At 36.1% G+C, this 17,962-nt stretch overlaps 1 protein-coding gene and 1 pseudogene across 1 annotated transcript; both read right to left on the bottom strand.

Moving 5' to 3' along the window:
• Positions 1-2,247: 2,247 nt before the first annotated feature.
• On the bottom strand, positions 2,248-3,051 carry LOC143578974 (uncharacterized). Its single transcript, XM_077062405.1, has one exon. The coding sequence runs from the start codon at positions 3,049-3,051 to the stop codon at positions 2,248-2,250; it is 804 nt and encodes a 267-aa protein (XP_076918520.1).
• A 5,635-nt stretch (positions 3,052-8,686) lies between these two features.
• Positions 8,687-9,542, bottom strand: LOC143578963 (benzyl alcohol O-benzoyltransferase pseudogene; annotated as a pseudogene).
• Positions 9,543-17,962: the final 8,420 nt, after the last annotated feature.

Below are 17,962 nucleotides of genomic sequence, written 5' to 3'. Positions count from 1 at the left end.
TTATTGCTTTGTGAGACTTCAATACCGAGATAATACGTTAACTTCCCGAGATCCGACATCTCAAACTTGGTCGACATACCTTGTTTGAAGTCGGTTATAATACAACGGCTTGTCCCGGTTACAAATAGATCGTCAACATAAACTGCCACAATCAGATGATGCTTTCCCTCAACCTTTCGGTACACTGATTGTTCTTTCATGCACCGAAACAACTTCATATTTTTCAAAATCTGATCGAGTTTACATTTCCAAGCCCGTGGTGCTTGCCTTAAACCGTACAAAGTACAAAGCTTTTGACAGTTTATATACCTTTTGTTCTTCCCCCTTCTTCTCGAATCCCTCCGGTTGAGCTACACAAACGGTTTCCTTTAACTCACCGTGTAAAAATGCTGTTTTTACATCAACATGATGAATCTCCCACCCATTCGATGCGGCCAATGCAATTAATAATCGAATAGTCTCGATTTGTGTGACTGGAGCAAAAACTTCTTCAAAGTCGATCCAGGCTTGTTGCACATACCCCTTTGCAACTAACCATTCTTTGTATTTATTAATAGTTCCATCGGCAATCTTCTTCACCTTGAAAACCCATTTTAAACCTATGGGTTTTATCCCATTCGGTTTCTCCATTAGGGTTTAAGTATTATTTTTGTTGATGGAATCTATCTTGGCCTTCATCGCTTTAACCCACTCCTTTGAAACTTTAGTCTCTTGATAACAGTTTGGTTCTTCGTTGATTGCTAAAAGTAACTGTTCACAATCAATATCAGCTTGTAAAACATAGTCGTCAAGGTACTGTGGTGGAACCGAAACACGCGCTGATCTTCTCGGTTCTGGTATGACTATTTCAACTTGTTGGGTTGGTAAAACAGGCCCGTTTTAGGCTGCTGAACGTGCTAAAGCATTGCTGGCAGACACAACACTGTTTGGGTTGTTTGGGCCTGCACTATTTGGGCTGTTTGGGCCCGTTTGTGTACCGTCGTGCGGGCCTGATTCGGAGTCACTGTGGCTGCTACCGAGTGACTTGTTTAAGTCAAAATTAGAGCTATCAGTCAGCATGGGGCTGATCATAATAGGCCCGGTTCCAACATCTATCGAACTACCCCAAACAAACTTAAACATACCCGATTCGCCATCTTCATCTCCGCTCGGTTCTTCCCAATTCCACCCAACCTTTTCATTAAACACCACGTCTCGGCTAACGACAATTCTTCAGGTTTTCGGATTATAAAGCCGGTACGCCTTAGAACCCGGCTCTGTTCCAAGATTCACAAGAGGTCTCGATCGGTCATCAAGCTTCTTTAAGTGAGGTTTTTCAACCTTAGCATAAGCAAGACAACCGAACACTCTTAAATGTTCAACAGTCGGCTTCTTCCCCTTGAACATTTCATACGGCGTGCGGTTCTTTAACGATCTTGTTGACACTCGATTAATTAAGTACGTGGAGTGTCGAACCGCTTCTCCCCACAAATAATTTGGTACCTTCATGGCCTTCAAGATACTCCTTGTCATCTCCAAAAGAGTACCGTTTCGGCGTTCTACAACGCCGTTTTGTTGAGGCATATACGGGGCCGTTAAGTGTCGAGAAATTCAATTTTCTTCACAAAACCCATTAAATTCACTTGATGTGAATTCTCCTCCCCAATCGGTTCAGAGTGTTTTAATGGTCGCTTCAGTTTCTTTCTCGACCAAGGCTTTGAACTTCTTGAATTTCTTGAATGCCTCGTTTTTTCTTTCAACAAAATAGACCACATATACCGTGAAAAATCATCAATTAATACAAAAATGTATTTAGTACCTGATATGGTGGAGGGGGTAATCGGACCACACAAGTCCCCATGAACAAGCTCGAGAACTCGTTTAGCCCGAAACATCGTGGTCGACGGAAAAGACTTCCGTGTGTTTTCCCACCAAACATGACTCGCACATCGTGCTCGACTCGTGGTAAACCATGAACCATCTCCTTTTTAGCCATCGACTTTATCGTATCGAAACTAATATGCCCAAGCCTTGCATGCCAACGCCAAGCATCATCACCAATCTTGGCTAGTAAACAAACCGGTGTACCCACGTTTAAACGTATCTTGTATAACTGATTCGATGATCTCGTTACCTTCATTAGCAACCTTCCACCCCCATCATGCATAGTCAAGAATTCATCTTTCATTCTCACATCATAACCGGACTCGGTAGCTTGATCTAGGCTTATAATATTGGTTTTAAGCCCGGGTACATAGTACATTTACGTTAGCAAATTTTGCTCACCGGATTTTTCTTGAAAAATAATCGAGCCTCGACCTCGATTTTCACGCACGACCCATCACCAAATCTTACATTTCTGGTTATGCTTTCATTCAATTCTGAAAAGAATGATCGGTTTCCCGTCATATGGTTGCTTGCCCCGTTATCCAAATACCACACATTATTCTCTACCTGACCAGTTTCAAATTTCTTGGGTATTAGATTCTGTTCATTCAAAAACACTACCTCGTGTACATATGCGGCATCGGCCTCCACCGTTTCTGCCATGTTTGCTTCCTGTAACTTTTGTACACGATCCGGGCATTTCGATGGAAAGTGTCCCATTTGATCACATCGATAGCAAACCACCTTGGAATGGTCTTTCTTTACCTTTTCCTTCCCTTTTGAGTCGGAACAAAACTCGGTTCGGTTCAGCCCATTGCCACGACCTCTTCCCCTGCCTCGGTTATTTCGTCCTCGGCCACGGCCTCTTGACCCATTTTCTCCCCGTATGGAATAAGAGCTTTCACCATTTGAGAATAATAGGTTACCTTGTGTTTCCATAACTTCTTCCTTGATTCGTTCTTCGTACGCTTTCAACCTTCCTACGACATCTTCAAACCCGGTTTTATTCAAATCCAAAACTTGTTCTAACAAAGCAACAATTTGAATGTACTCAGAACGAGGAAGTGCCTTTAGAAACTTCTTTACCATCTTTGTCTCTTCAATCTCTTCTCCTAGGGCTGCAGATTTTGAGGCCAAACTTGATAACTTCCCGACAAAGTCATCAATCAATTCTGAATCATGCATTTTCAGATTATCGAATTCTGTGGTTAGGGTTTGGAGGCGAGCTTCTCTAACTCAATCAGCCCCCAAATGACGGCTTTTGATTGCAGCCCATAGATCTTTTGCAGTTTCCTGATTACCTACTTGCATAATCAGATTTTCGGGTATTGACTGAAACAAAAGTGCTATTGCCAAGTCACTCTTCTCGTCTTCGGCTGAATCCGACCCAATCGTATCCCACACTTTATGAACATTCAAAACAATTTTCATTCTCATGGCCCATACGTTGTAATTTGTAGCAGTTAACATGGGACAGTGCACGGACGTAGATCTGGCTTCTTTCCTCTTCGGTTGTGGCACAGAATCCCCCATATCTTTCTTACGACGGCTGTACGTAGAAAGTGGTGTAATGGGATCCAGTACTTAGATGCAGCACCACTCGATTAAACACAGCTCGTATAATCGAAACAAAACAACAGTTTCAGATCTGAAATAACTCGATCAAACCTGACTCGTTTAATCACGAGTTTAGCAGCAGCAACTCGGTTTCTGGTTGAACGCGTGACGGCAGCAGCAGTGCACAACAGCGACGGTGCACAGCTTTGATCAGTAGCGGTGGCTGGTGATTATCGTTCAGATTCCTTGAACCGGCTCTGATACCAATTCAAGGTCTTCAAAGGAATTAAACGATAATCAATAAACACACAAACGTTAAAGAGATTTCACTTTGTTATTAGGGAAATATAGCTCAAAAACCCTATTACAAACTATCTCTTGTTTTTTTTGTTCTTAAACCCTAACTCGGTTAAGATACTTTTATATGAAAGACTAACAAACCATAACACCCATAACCCTAGCCCATCCAGCTAAGACATCTCGGGCCGGCCCACTTAGCCCAACTCGGTAATTAGCCTTCAGTCGAATCAAACTCAATTCATTTTATAATTTAAGAAATTTTTGCGAAAGCAAAATATAATAAGAAATGAGTTAATTGTATAAAAGGTCCATGTAGTTTGGCCAAGGATACATATGTGGGTAATAAGGGGGTGTTTAGGATTCCTTATTTTACCTCCTTATAACTTTTCATTAAGTTAATAAGTGTGACATTCGTCAGTTTTTCGATTCGTTTTCGTATTTGTAAACCCGACCCGTTGGGTCGTTTCGATGTGTTAAATATTTTAATAAAGAGATTCTCGACATTTAATATTCATTATTCGATGTTCGTTGTCATTCAAGTATTTATAAATTCCCGAGCCTTAAAGTAATCAAGCCGTACGGGTTAAACACGTAAAACCGAAAACTATTTAATTTAATTATAAAGTTTAGGGTTAAAAATGTAAATTTGAAAACTTTATTTAACTTATAAGATATTTATATTATCATTTAAAGGTTCTTTAAACTTCAGGGACTAATAGTGTAACATTTTTAATTCAATTTATATTAAAATAAAACCCTACCCGCCTCCCTCCCTGTTACCCGTTTTTCCGGCGAACCTCCGGTGGCCGAAACCTTTTTCTAACGCGTTTTAAACCCAGGTAAATATACCAAAACGATTCTTCGTCAATATTAAACACTAACCGACTAATTAATCGTGATTTCCTTGCCATAAAACACCCCGTAATCGACGCCGGATTTCACGGAATCACCATTAACGAATTAAACGCGTAGACGCTCCTTCCACTAGTATAAATAGGTGCCTAAACCTCTAAACAACTCGCTCATTCTCTCCAATCCCCTTTTAATACACAGATTTCTCTGTAATTGGGAGCTTCTTTATTTTTTTTCGGCAATCGGGTTTCGATCAAAACAAAATATTATAAGGTAATTAATATATGCTTGTTAATGTCGTTTAACCTATAATCAATAACCCTAAACTAATTTGAACAAACATAGAACAGAAACCCCAATTGAATTATTAGGGTTTATGTTCTTCATGTGAAGAAGATGAACCTGAAGTATTATATATGTATAATGATTCTTAACTCTTAAACGAATATCCTTCTAGTTCAACTGGTTAAACTCATTTCCTCGCAACCATGAGACCCGGGTTCGAAACCCGGGTCATGCTCATTTTTTTTGTTTAATAAGCTGGCCCTGTTAATATTATTATTAATAAAATTCTTTTGAAACAGCCATTATATTTAAATATTAAGAACTAAACCATAAATGAATATGCAGTCTAGAGCAGCTGGTTGAAAACAAGGATTATAACCCCAAGACCCGGGTTCGAAACCCGGGTCAGTCATGTTTTTTTTTTGTATTAATTAAATTCAGTTTATTAATATTAATTAATTCTTAATCAATTAAAAATCATAAATAAATCATAAAAGTCTTTTTAAATTAAATAAAAATTTCGTAAATTAACTATAAAATATAACTCACCATCTCACCCTTAAAAACCAAGTTTCTCGTTTTCATAAGCCGCTATTAAAAATCATTTAATAAACGTAAAGTAAACTTTAAATTCCTAAAAATCATTTTGTCAAGACAATAATCATATTTTCGACTTGTAATCGATAGTTCAAGCATTTCGGAAGTATAAACTCCATATTCTCACCGTTAAGCTATTTATATTTTATTAATAAACAATTACCGTTAAACATAAATAATAATATAATAATCAAAGGGCCGTAGAATTGGTAATAAATTATAATAAATTAATAACTATCTTCTATAACAATTATACAATTAAACAACCTTAAAATCCCGATAGAATAATCATTAAAAGTCGTGTTTATTCTTATTTATAGTTCGTACGGATTGATTGCTTCGGTTCCTTTGACGCCTTCAAGATATTCTTATTCCTTTTTTCACTTCAATTACTAAGGTGAGTTTTTCACCACCCTTTTTTTTTAATGTTTTAATGTTTTGGGGTAGCATATGTATCCTTATAAAAATTCAAGTATTATTTCTTCTATTACAAAACTACAATTCGTATATGGACTTGTGTGTTACTTGTATTACTTGCACAAATATTACTTGCACGATTGAGAAGCCTCATTAAGTATGATCATACGCCCCCCTTTGCACTCCGGTCCATTTGTATCGAGTGGAAAAGGGCCTCATTATCCAAGTACGTTGGTTGTTACCAATTGGAAAGGACCTTACTTGCGCTATTATCCAAGTACGTTGGTTGTACCAACTGGAAAGGACTTACTTGCTCGTTTACCACATGTCTATGAATTGTATGGTTTTTATGTACGTATTTAAACTGTGGAAACTCACCAGCTATATTTATAGCTGACCATATTTTATACATATGTTACAGGTACCGTGATTAGAGGTTGAAGTATTGAAGACACTTAGATTACTTATGGTATTTCAATAAAAGAACTATTGTTATGGTTATGTTTTGGTTTGAACTTGTATTGTTACTTTCGAACTTGTGTTACTTGGCTTATTAAATGAATTAATGTTATTATGGTCACTTAATAGTGCCACGTGTGTTTGAGCAATCTGTACGTCACACTCGGGCGTTTCCGCTTAAGTCGAGGTGTTACAATAAGTTACAAAAATGTAACTTATGGAACTTTTCCTCTCACAATATAAGCAATGCCAAACACCTTATTACTATTCAAAAAGTTAATAAGTTATAAGTTGATAAAAATAAGCAATCCCAAACACCCTCTAAGTTATAGAACTTGCAAGTTTGGGGTTTGTGTATTTGATTTTGTTACAAGTTTTAGGTCTGAAGCTAACTTCCGTTAATTATTCTATTAAGTTCGGGTAAAATGATCAAAATACCCTTTTGTGAAACTATCTATGTACTTAACTTCATTGTTGAATTCGTTGTTTTAGAAGCCATTTATGTAAAACTACTAGACCGGTTTCCTACTGGCAACCCCATACCCTCCGACACTAGCAACACACGTCTCCTCATTTCAAATTATGATAGGGGGAAACATTTTTTTTATTCAATTCTGCTTGGCATCTCAAATTTCAAGTAATCCAGAGCGTGTCACATATGATATGATATAGCATCCATCAAGGGCGAATTAATGTTTCTTGAGGTCTAAAGTGAACACTGAAATTGAGATCCTCTTTTAGAGGCCTTATAATTTAGAAGTCTAAAGTCAAGGCAATGAATAATAGTAACCCTAATGTTGGAGGCCTAAAGCACCTGTCTCGTTTGGCTTATGCACCTGTCAATTAGTTATAGTTTTGATAGAACTGTAGTTGAGACTTGCGAAGATGTATTTTTTAGAACTAAGACAGATTAAAACTATTTTGATTGATTTATTAGAAAAAAAAGAGTACAAGACCACACAATACAATACATAAAAATTAATAATAGTACAACTGCCAATTTAAAATACATAAAAGCTTCGAGCATTTGTATAAAAAACACGCCTTAAAAGCTTATTGCATGCTCACATATGGAATTAAAACAAGGAAAACCATGATTTGGAAAGAGCCGGTGTGTTTTCATGGATAACATGTTCTTTAATATTGTCTCGTGCGAACATGTTATCTAGCTCTTCGGCAAATCTCTTCATAGCAACACTTAGCAACCATATTGGTACCACGATTCTGTACTCACCTTATGACAAAACGTTGAATATATCAACTAAAAGAGCTTGAATGTTCATTATGATTTCATGAGAGCTACAATCTGGTTCTTATTGGAGATAAAACAAACAAGTATAATAATACTTAATCTCAACTAAGCACACAAGAACCATAATTTAGTTTATGCTATAGAAATAGGAAATAAGGACAATCTAATCTAATCTATTAAAGCAATATAATTTTTCCATATGGCACCATTATAGAATGTCAACATTGGATTCAACATACGCACTTTCCTTAAATACATTTTCCACCTAATTAACATTTAATTACATTCATTAAAATGTATAACAATTCATTAAATGCATAAAATCCTCTATCCATTATTTTTCATTTAATTACCATCCTAAATTATATTAACTTATTCATATAAATTTAGAAAGACTAATTTTTAACATTTTACAATTCAATATAAAATTCTTCATTAATTTTATTTTATAATCATTTAAATCAATAACAAAAGTTCGACTATATATATCAATACAATGGCTAAAATCTTGGGAAATTATTAAATGGTGAAAATCATTGACAAATCTTTTAACTTTTTTTATATGCATGTATTTCAATTTTAATACTTTAAGTAATAATTTGATCTGAATGAATATGAAATAGAGGTCACAAATAAAAATTATTATATGAAATAACTGAATTTACGTATTACATATAATAATTTTATTTTTATTATAATTTCCATCCGTGTGAAACACGGAATCTAACCTAGTAAAGATAATATAGCGTAACTTAACCATATATCGTAATTATTACAATAACAAGTTAATTAGAAAAGTTGAGATTTTATCATTTTAAAACAAACACAACTTAAAAAACATCTAATATCTCATATCGGTTTAGGAAGAAAACGAAACTTTTTTATAAGTAGGTGGATATTTTTCCTATCATAATGTGTTTTATATCCGTGAAGCGATGATGGTTCGTCCCGGCGAAGTCATATTATATATTTCTTACATTAGTATAAAGTATGTAAAACGCGTCTAAAGCTTGTTACATGCTCACCTATGGAATCAAAACAAGGAAATTAAAGTTTGGAAAGAGCCGGTGAGTATTCTTAGATAACATGTTTGTTATTGTCTCATGCGAATATGTTATCTAGTGCAAACATGTTATCCAGCTATTCGAAAAATCTCTTCATGGCAACACTTGGCAACCATATGGGTACCATGATTCCAGACTCGCCTTTATGATTTATATAACGTGTATAGAAACCAGCAACATGGAAATCAGGCCCTGGATAAACCACTTTCCCCCACCCGAAATCAATATCAAGAAATCTAGAGTGTGTCACATCCGACACAATATAGCTTCCAACATTTGTAAAGTTGGGTCATCCTTTGATTACCATTGGATTAGTGACAGATTTCATATATTCTTCAGTGACTTCTGATTTGGCTTTCATCACTAGCTCCAGCGCGTGCCTTAATGGTTTGTTACATAGGTTTTGAGCTTTGGAAATGGCAGCCGTGTAACTGAAGATATTTCCATAACATCCTATGGAGATATGAGGCTTGAAATTGAAATGTGCGTTGACAATGGTCATCATGCGCATTTCATCTTCAGGGTTTGGTTGAAGCGCGATTGTACGACAACACCACAGACAAGATGTTAGGACCTCAAATGTGGTATAGTGTTTGAGGTGTGCTGGAACTAATTTACGGACACTTGAAATTTGAGTTGGTTCAAAGAAAAATGACTTATGTTCCATGTCATCCAATGGAGTGGTTGTACCATTGTTATGCCACACGCGGGGGATCTCTTGCAAAAAGCAACTCTCTTTTCCAAACATGCAATGTCGATGGTGTCGATTTGCCTTTTGCCATTTCACTCAATGCTGTTAAGAATTGTACATATCCAAATGCAATGCCGGCCCAACCTTTTTTGAGGCCTAAAGCGAAACGAAAAATTGGTGCCTCTTTTTTAGTTAGTTTCATTATTTCCCTAGTTTGCAAAAAGGATGCTATTTTTTCCCCTATATACATGTGTGCTATATATGAAAATTTAATTGGATTGTTAAACGTTTAAAATCGCAAACAGATTATAATTGATACCAAATACAATTTGTCATAATAACAATTTCTATCTACAAGTGTAGCCTTCGTTGTAGTCACTTTAAGAATTAGTGTAATGGTTTGAAAATCAAACTTATTATTTCCTTGAGATATGTTTACTATATATAAAAGAATACAAAGGCTAAGGAAGACATAATTTTTTCTAAAGAATTCGTCATGATATATCTGATCTATGCATAATATCATGAAAAATGGATACAAATCTACAGTATGGTACAACTACAAATTAGCATTTACGATAAAGGTGAAACAAACTCCTAATTGTCCTAAAATAGAAAACAGAAATGATGATTATAAATCTTTATAGTAGATGGGTAAATTCAAATATTTGAAATATAATTTGAATTTATTCTTATTCTTTAAATTAATAGACACATCCTAAAAATAAAAGGACATATAATTTTTTACTTTAATAAAATCCTAGTTATATAAATGACTTTAAAAAAAAATATGAGGCCTTAAAAAATAGGTGACCCAAAGTTTGTGCTTGGGTTGCCTCCACTGTTGGGCCGGCATTGTCCAAATGCATCGCTCATAGTATGATTGAGTCGTATAGCCAAGATAAAACCCCCACATAAGAGTCGTGTCACCTATGAATCAATAGAGATTTACATAATAGGTAACCTTCATCAATAAACCTTGCATAAGAGAGAGAAATATGTGGCCATGCTTAATATTGCTAAATGACAATTTTACGTTCTTTATTATACGCCAATGATGAACTAGAATAAGATGCTGAATTGATGTTTTGTAAAACTAGATAGACTAGCTGTTGAACCGGTGTAAGCAATGGCTCAACAACTGGTCCAACATGTTCATTGGTTTAACCTATGTGCCTAGCATGAGGAAGAAGGGAATAAGGATTAGTCATCCTGTTTTGACATGTTTTCCTAAAACGTTAAGCTAGTGGCGTGTCGGTTCATTTGCTCATAACAGATTTGGCGATACCAACAGTATAATATTTGGTTTAACCGTTCGGTATGGTATTCAAAAATACTAGGTTGAATGCAACTTTACTGTTGATAGTAACCGACTGCGTGTTTAACCAAATTAGACCAATAACACTTCATGGAATGAACAAACCAAATGAGCAATTAATTTATCATGTAAACATATTTTTGCTTATTTTAAAAAGTTAATAAATAATTTAGTTCAACTTTATAAGGCTTTTGAGTAATTTTGTAGCTATAATTTTTTTTTTTATAATTAACACGCTCATTTATTATTAAAATCAAAACGATTACAATAAAGTGGCAGACAAACAGGCAACAAACTGCGCCGCAACCCATTTTTAAATAGTAAAACCAATTCTACTAAAAAGTAATTCAGTTTTTGGAGCAGAATAATAAAACACTTATGCAAAGACTTAAAATCATTTGACCAAGTTGTATTCCATAAGAGGTCAGTTGTAATTTCATACTTCAAAATAAGACTTATTAAAATTATGAACTTTAACCCTTAAATATTAAAATATACATTATGCTCCAAACTATAAACATTTTTGTTTTATATTTAAAAACGAGTCTTATCTACGCAGCATGTTCGTGTCTCCAGTTATGTTATTTTCAACTGATTTGTCGTTTTGAGCATGTCACTATATGCTCCACTGGTGTGCTGTTGCCTTCCGGTCCACTGGTATAAAGTTGATGGTTAAGACATGCTATCTTATGGCCTCATGTTTCAAACCTGTTTTTCTTGTAGTGATAGCTTGTTAGGGATTCGGGTATTGCAAAACACACACAAACACAATAATACTGCAAGAGAAAATAATAAACGAAGATGACATACGAGATTTACGTGGTTCGGTCGGCTGACCTACGTCCACAGGCTGCAACTAGGATACTTTTATTATTGTTTTCTGCCTCACTCGTGATGAGAAATTACAAGTACAAGTCTAAATATATATAGATACAAGATTAGGGCTTTCTACTTGTTCACCAAGAAAACTAATATGGGCTTTAATTAAAACAAAGTGGGCCAACCCATTTGATCTTCTAATTTCCTGCTCCATAGTTCTCTTGAACTGGGCCCAAAACAATCGAGCCTCCACAAACCCAACAATCTCTTACTTGGAGGCTTGATAATCTTCAAAATGCCTTCCGCTATGATCACTTATACCTCTTGAAATCTTCCTCGTCTTCCTAGTTGCATCTGCCTTCTCATCAGTTAACCTGAAGGTTCGTTGAAGCTCTCCCGGGCTCCAACACATCAGTCATGGCTACAACTGCCACCGACTCGTCCTCTATCCCTACCGACTCCCACTTACACAAACTGCCGAATCCTGGAATACCTTGAAAACAAACAACACTCTCCATATTAAACAGGTAATCTTCTGGAGAGACTTTAACCGCTGAAAAACCGGTTCTCTTAACCCACTGTCTGGTAACTCTGACTAAAGCTTTGATTGGTCGACTGCCAGTGCTCCCACTGTCCCGAAAACCCGTGACTGGTTTTTCTGAACCTTTTCTAGCACGTTCAACCTAAATCTGAGCTGTAGCTCTGGGTTTATCTCCTGCAAAACGAACCTTCTTCTGCCTACTAGACTCTGTGAACCGGACTTTGATCTTCTTCTGAACTGGGTCGATCACTCCCTCAGACGATAAACTGACCATATACAACAAACCCATCTTTCTTCCTCGAGCTATGACAAGATTTCCCTTAACAACTTTCCACTGCCCGTTCCCAAATTTAACCTCATGCCCCTGTTCATCCAACTGTCCAACAGAAATCAACTTTTTCTTTAAGCTTGGAATCACTCTGACATCCTTCAAGGTCCATGAACCGGTTGAAGTAACTAAATTCATGTCACCCATGCCCGTAACATCAAGAACATCATTGTTCACCAGTTTAACCTTACCAAAATCACCTTCCTTCAAATTCTACAATGCTTCATTGCTATGGGTAGCATGAAATGAAGCACCAGAATCCATGACCCAGGAATCAACATTACCCTCAACACTAAGAACTAAAGCCTCATCCTTTGAGTATTCTTCTGCCGTGTTGACTTCTTTCTTTACATTCTTATCATTCGGACACTGATTCCTAAAGTGTCCTGCCTCGTTACAGTTCCAACATACCACATCCTTCCGAGTCCTAGACTAGACTGACTCCTTTTCCTGTTCCCGCTCCCACCCCCTTTGTTATTTTTTCTTCCTCTGCCGACATGCATTAAATCACCTGATGATTCACCTGAATTTCTTCGTCTGACATCTTCGCCTAGAATAAGATCCCGAATCCCATCAAAAGTGAACTCGCTGGTAGAACTAGTAATCGCTGTAATAGTCCCTGACCAGCTATCTGGCAATGATGATAACAATAGTAGAGCCTGAACCTCATCCTCGAATTTAATACTAACTGACCCAAGTCTTGACAAAATTGAGTTAAAGTTGTTGATGTGCACTGTAACTGAACTTCCTTCTTTCATCTTCGTATTTACCAATTCACGAATCAGGAAAACCTTATTAGCTGCCGAAGGCTTCTCGTACATATTAGACAATGCATTCATTATCCCACGCGCCGTGGTTTCCTTCAAGATGTTGAACGCAACATCCTTCGATAACGACAATCTAATAACTGCCTTGGCATTCTTATCCAAAGTTTCCCCCTCATCCGGTTGTATCTTCTCCGGTCTTCACCCAATACCATGTCCAAATCTTTCTGAACCAGCAAATCTTCCATTTGCATTTTCCACCAACCAATGTCTTTACCATCAAACTTCTCAATATGAAGTTTCCCGCTCTTAGCCATTATCTAAAATTGAGAATTTCCGACTTTTGATCTAGGTAAAACAGTCAGAAAAAATAATCTCGGACAAACAAAATAACCCCCGAAAATCACCACAAAACCATTTGGCTAAACTGCCTAACAAACGCAAAAAAAAATAAATAAATAAAAACCGATGATCAAAACCTGTTCTCTGGTTCGTTTCTGATCAAGAAATTGCCAAAGAACTAAAGCAAATAACCAATAATATTGCTTTTCGTTTCTGGTCAATTATGGTGATAGTAGGTTATATCAACATCACAAAGAAAAGGAATGATATAATAATAAAAATAATCACTAACTATTATTTTTGTGCGGCGGCTGTATCTCCTTTCCTTTTCTGATGCAAACGTGAGCGACCGGAATATTTCAAACGAAACCGTGTTGATGGTCCGCTGCCTAAAAACACAACCCCTATTCGAACAGACTATTCTCTCGCGATCGTGTTCTCCCGTGTGTAACCGTAACCTCGGCTCTTGATACCACTTGTTAGGGATTCGGGTATTGCAAAACACACACAAACACAATAATATTGCAAGAGAAAATAATAAACGAAGATGACACACGAGATTTACGTGGTTCGGTCGGCTGACCTACGTCCACGGGCTGCAACCAGAACACTTTCATTATTGCTTTCTGCATCACTTGTGATGAGAAATTACAAGTACAAGTCTAAATATATATGGATACAAGATTAGGGTTTTCTACTTGTTCACCAAGAAAACTAATATGGGCTTTAATTAAAACAAAGCGGGCCAACCCATTTGGTCTTCTAATTTCCTGCTCCATAGTTCTCTTGAACCGGGCCCAAAACAATTGAGCCTCCACAAACCCAACATAGCTTTCCTCTATGACGGTGTTTCTAGATGAGTCAAGTCTGAGACGTCAGAATCAGCAATGACGGTTGGTATTCCGTCTCAGAAACACTCACTCAGGTGTCGAAGGTACTTCTAATTAATGTAATATTTTCAAGTGTTGTATTGTATGTATTTGTGAGTGTGCATGAGTAATGTGTATGTGTTCACGTGCTCTTGTAAAAGTCATAGATATTTTAACTTCATTCAATATAACTTGTATGAAAAGTCCGCCCTTTTAAAGAAAAAAGGACTTGGTATATTACGATGAGACGTGAGAACCGATAACAGGTGTTGAGTAGTTATTGGTTTATTGCGACTATCTATTATCCCAAAAGCCATTTCGTGATTCAGGTGCATAGTAAACTTAAGCATCCAGTGAAGCACCAAATGCTAATTGGTCGGTATTTATTACTTTTTTGTATAGGTCATGAGTTTGAGTATCATATAGAACAATTTGTTTTGAGTTGAATCAGAGAGTTTTTATAGTCGTGACTCCTCCAAGATGGGTGAACCATGTCACTACATTTCATTCTTCAATCAGATGACGATTTATCCAGATGATGCCGGATTCCCCGGGCATCCGGATTTTTGCTTTAAAAAAAAAAGCAACAAATTTAGCATGCACGTGGCACATAATTGGGATGTCATATTGATCCTTCCAATTTTGTGGACCGATTCGACTGAATTATTTATGGACCACAACAATACAATACAATGTATGATAAAAATGTGCATTCAATTTTACATGATGCAGTTTAAACCATGCGAATTCACTAGGTTTTTTTTTATTATTTTTTATTTTCTTACTTTATTCATATTAAAAAACTAGGATAGAAACTGTCTGCTGTCATCGGAATTCACTCATTCAGTGTAATAAATGAAAGCTGAAACAAATTATATACCCAAAATGGTTGGTAAGTAAACTTTAAAATTAATAAAAGTAAGATAACAATTTGCTTCAAATTTCTGCTACCTTCTTGTTACAAAACAACCTTATTAAAATGATTAAAAAAAACGTTTGAAAAAAAAGTAAGTGTGATGAATATGTGAATTACGCATCTAAAACCATTTTTATTGAATAGTTAAAAAACAGGAGTACAACACCATACAATACCATTAATACAAATTAATAATCGTACAAGCGTCAATTTAAAATACATATAAACTACTAACATATCAATAAAAAAACACGTCTTAAAAAGCTTGCTACATGCTCACCTATGGAATCAAGAGAATCATAGTTTGGAAAGAGATGGTGTGTATTCTTGGATAACATGTTCGTTATTGTCTCGTGCGAACATTTTATCTAACTCTTCGATAAATCTCTTCATAGCAACACTTGGCAACCATATGGGTACCAGGATTCCTGACTCGCCTTTATGATTTATATAACGTGTATAAAACACGACAATATGGTAATCAGCCCCTGCATAGACTGTTTTCCCCCACCCGAAATCAATACCAAGTAATCCAGAGCGTGTCACATATGATACAATATAGCTTCCAACAGTTGTGAAGCCGGCCCGTCCTTTTATTACCATTAGATCCGCAACAGATTTCATATATTCTTCTGTGACTTCAGATTTCGCTTTCATCACTAGCTCCAACGAGTGTCCTAATGGTTTGTTACACCGGTCTTGAGCTTTGGAAACGGCAGCCAGGTAACAGAATGCATTTCCATAATATCCTACGGGAATCCAGGACTTGAACTTTAAACGTACATTGACAATGGTCATTATGCGCATTTCATCTTCAGGGTTTGGTTGAAGCGCGATTGTACAACAACGCCAAAGCAAAGCTGTTAGGACCTCAAATGTGGTACAATGTTTGAGGTGTGTTGGAACTAACCTACGGATAGCTGAAATTTGAGCTGGTCCAAAGAAAAATGACCTTTGTTCTATGTCATCCAACGTGATGGGTGTACCATTGGTATTTGCCACTTCTTCATACTCATGATGTGTGCATGTCACATGTGGGGGGTCTCTTGCAAAAAATAACTCTCTTTGCCAAATAGGCAATGTCGATGGAGTCGATTCGCCTTTTGCTATTTCACTCAATGTTGTTAAGAATTGTGCATATCCGAATGCATCGCATATGGTATGATTGAATTGTGCAACCAAAATGAAACCTCCACATAAGAGTCGTGTCACCTATCAATTCATAGAAACGTAAATACACCAATTGTATGTAGTGATCCGTAGTATTGGTAAATGACATTTTACATTCTTATACGTCAATAACGAACTAGAATTAGACGTTGAATTAATGTTATATAAGCTAGACGTACTAGCTAGTTGTTGAATCGATGAATATGCAGGTTTAAAAGCTGGTCTAACACTTTCATTGGTTCGATTTGTTTACGTTCATATGATTATGCTCGTTTGTTTAGTTTTTTTTTTTAATAGTTTTTATAATATTTTAATTGTCATAACCAACCAAACATTTAAATTTTATTATTTTATTGTTTATGTTCAGTTCATTGTTAATGGCATGCTCTATAAAGCTTTGCGTTAACAAACAACAAATTTAACTTATGCTTCGTTTATATTATCATAGTAAAATCGCTGATTGGGTGATGATTATGTTTATGATTATTATTATATCAAGTGTCTAACTTTATAGTTAATTAAGGTGATTATATATAATGTTTAAGATTAAGAATGCTACTTGCCCCCCCCCCCCCCTCTCTTAAAATAGTACATGTTCATTTGCATTCGTAAATCGTACGTGAACAAGTTAAATTCCTTAACAAATGAACATGAACAAGATTTTTCGTTTGGTTAGCGTTTACAGCCCTGCTAATCATAATAATCAACTGCGAGTTTAACAAAAGAAAATTAATGTCTGTCCTATTTGGGCTAGATTGAACAAATTAAATAAAAAAAATGATGGAATATTGAAAGAACAACCAAATGAGTAATTAATTTTGGTATCGTCTAAACATGTCTTTGCTTGTTTTTAAAAAGTTAAAAACAAATTAATAAACTTTGAAAGGCTTTTGAGTAATTAATGTCGCTATAAAATTATGTGGAAAAAAAGGTAATTTGGTTTTTAAGCAGGTAGCAGAATAATAAAACACTTCTACAGGCTACAATCTAGGGATGCATTGAAACTAATAAAACACTACTATAGGCTACAATCTAGGGATGAATTGAAAATAATGTCCGATTTATTATGAGGTAGCATCCAAATTATTTAGCATGTTTATGAAACTTAAACATTAATAGGCTCTCTGAATTATTAAGAGATGTCTTTTTAATGAGTCAAACTCACTCTACCTCAGTGTTTCGAAACCCGGCCAGGCCGGTCAGACCAGTCTGACTGGGACCCGGTCCCTATACAAGGTTGGGTCAGGGTATTTGGGCCATTTTCTGAAAACACAGCCGGGCTTTGCGGGTGACGGTCGGCCTGGACCTGGTGACCCGGCGGGTCAACTGGTAAAACCCATTTTTTTATTAAATCCAAAATGATATATGCATGCCAAGATTCAAACTTGGGTCATTTCCAAGATATAAGTTTTAATAATTACCCTATGAGCCAACCAACCAAACTTTATTGATTTCTTTGTTTATCAAACATACATCATCTGTACCTAAAAAGCAATGCATAAAACATAAATAAACATTAAAGTTTGTTATTATTATGATTTTTGGTTATTATTAT

This window comes from Bidens hawaiensis, unplaced genomic scaffold (genome assembly GCF_021521415.1).
Source record: "Bidens hawaiensis isolate Kalapana, Puna unplaced genomic scaffold, B.hawaiensis_p1.1 tig00001461_1, whole genome shotgun sequence".
NCBI classification, from domain to species: Eukaryota; Viridiplantae; Streptophyta; class Magnoliopsida; order Asterales; family Asteraceae; genus Bidens; species Bidens hawaiensis.
Note: the sequence above shows the minus strand (reverse complement) of the source record. Positions and strands in the feature narration are given on the sequence as shown.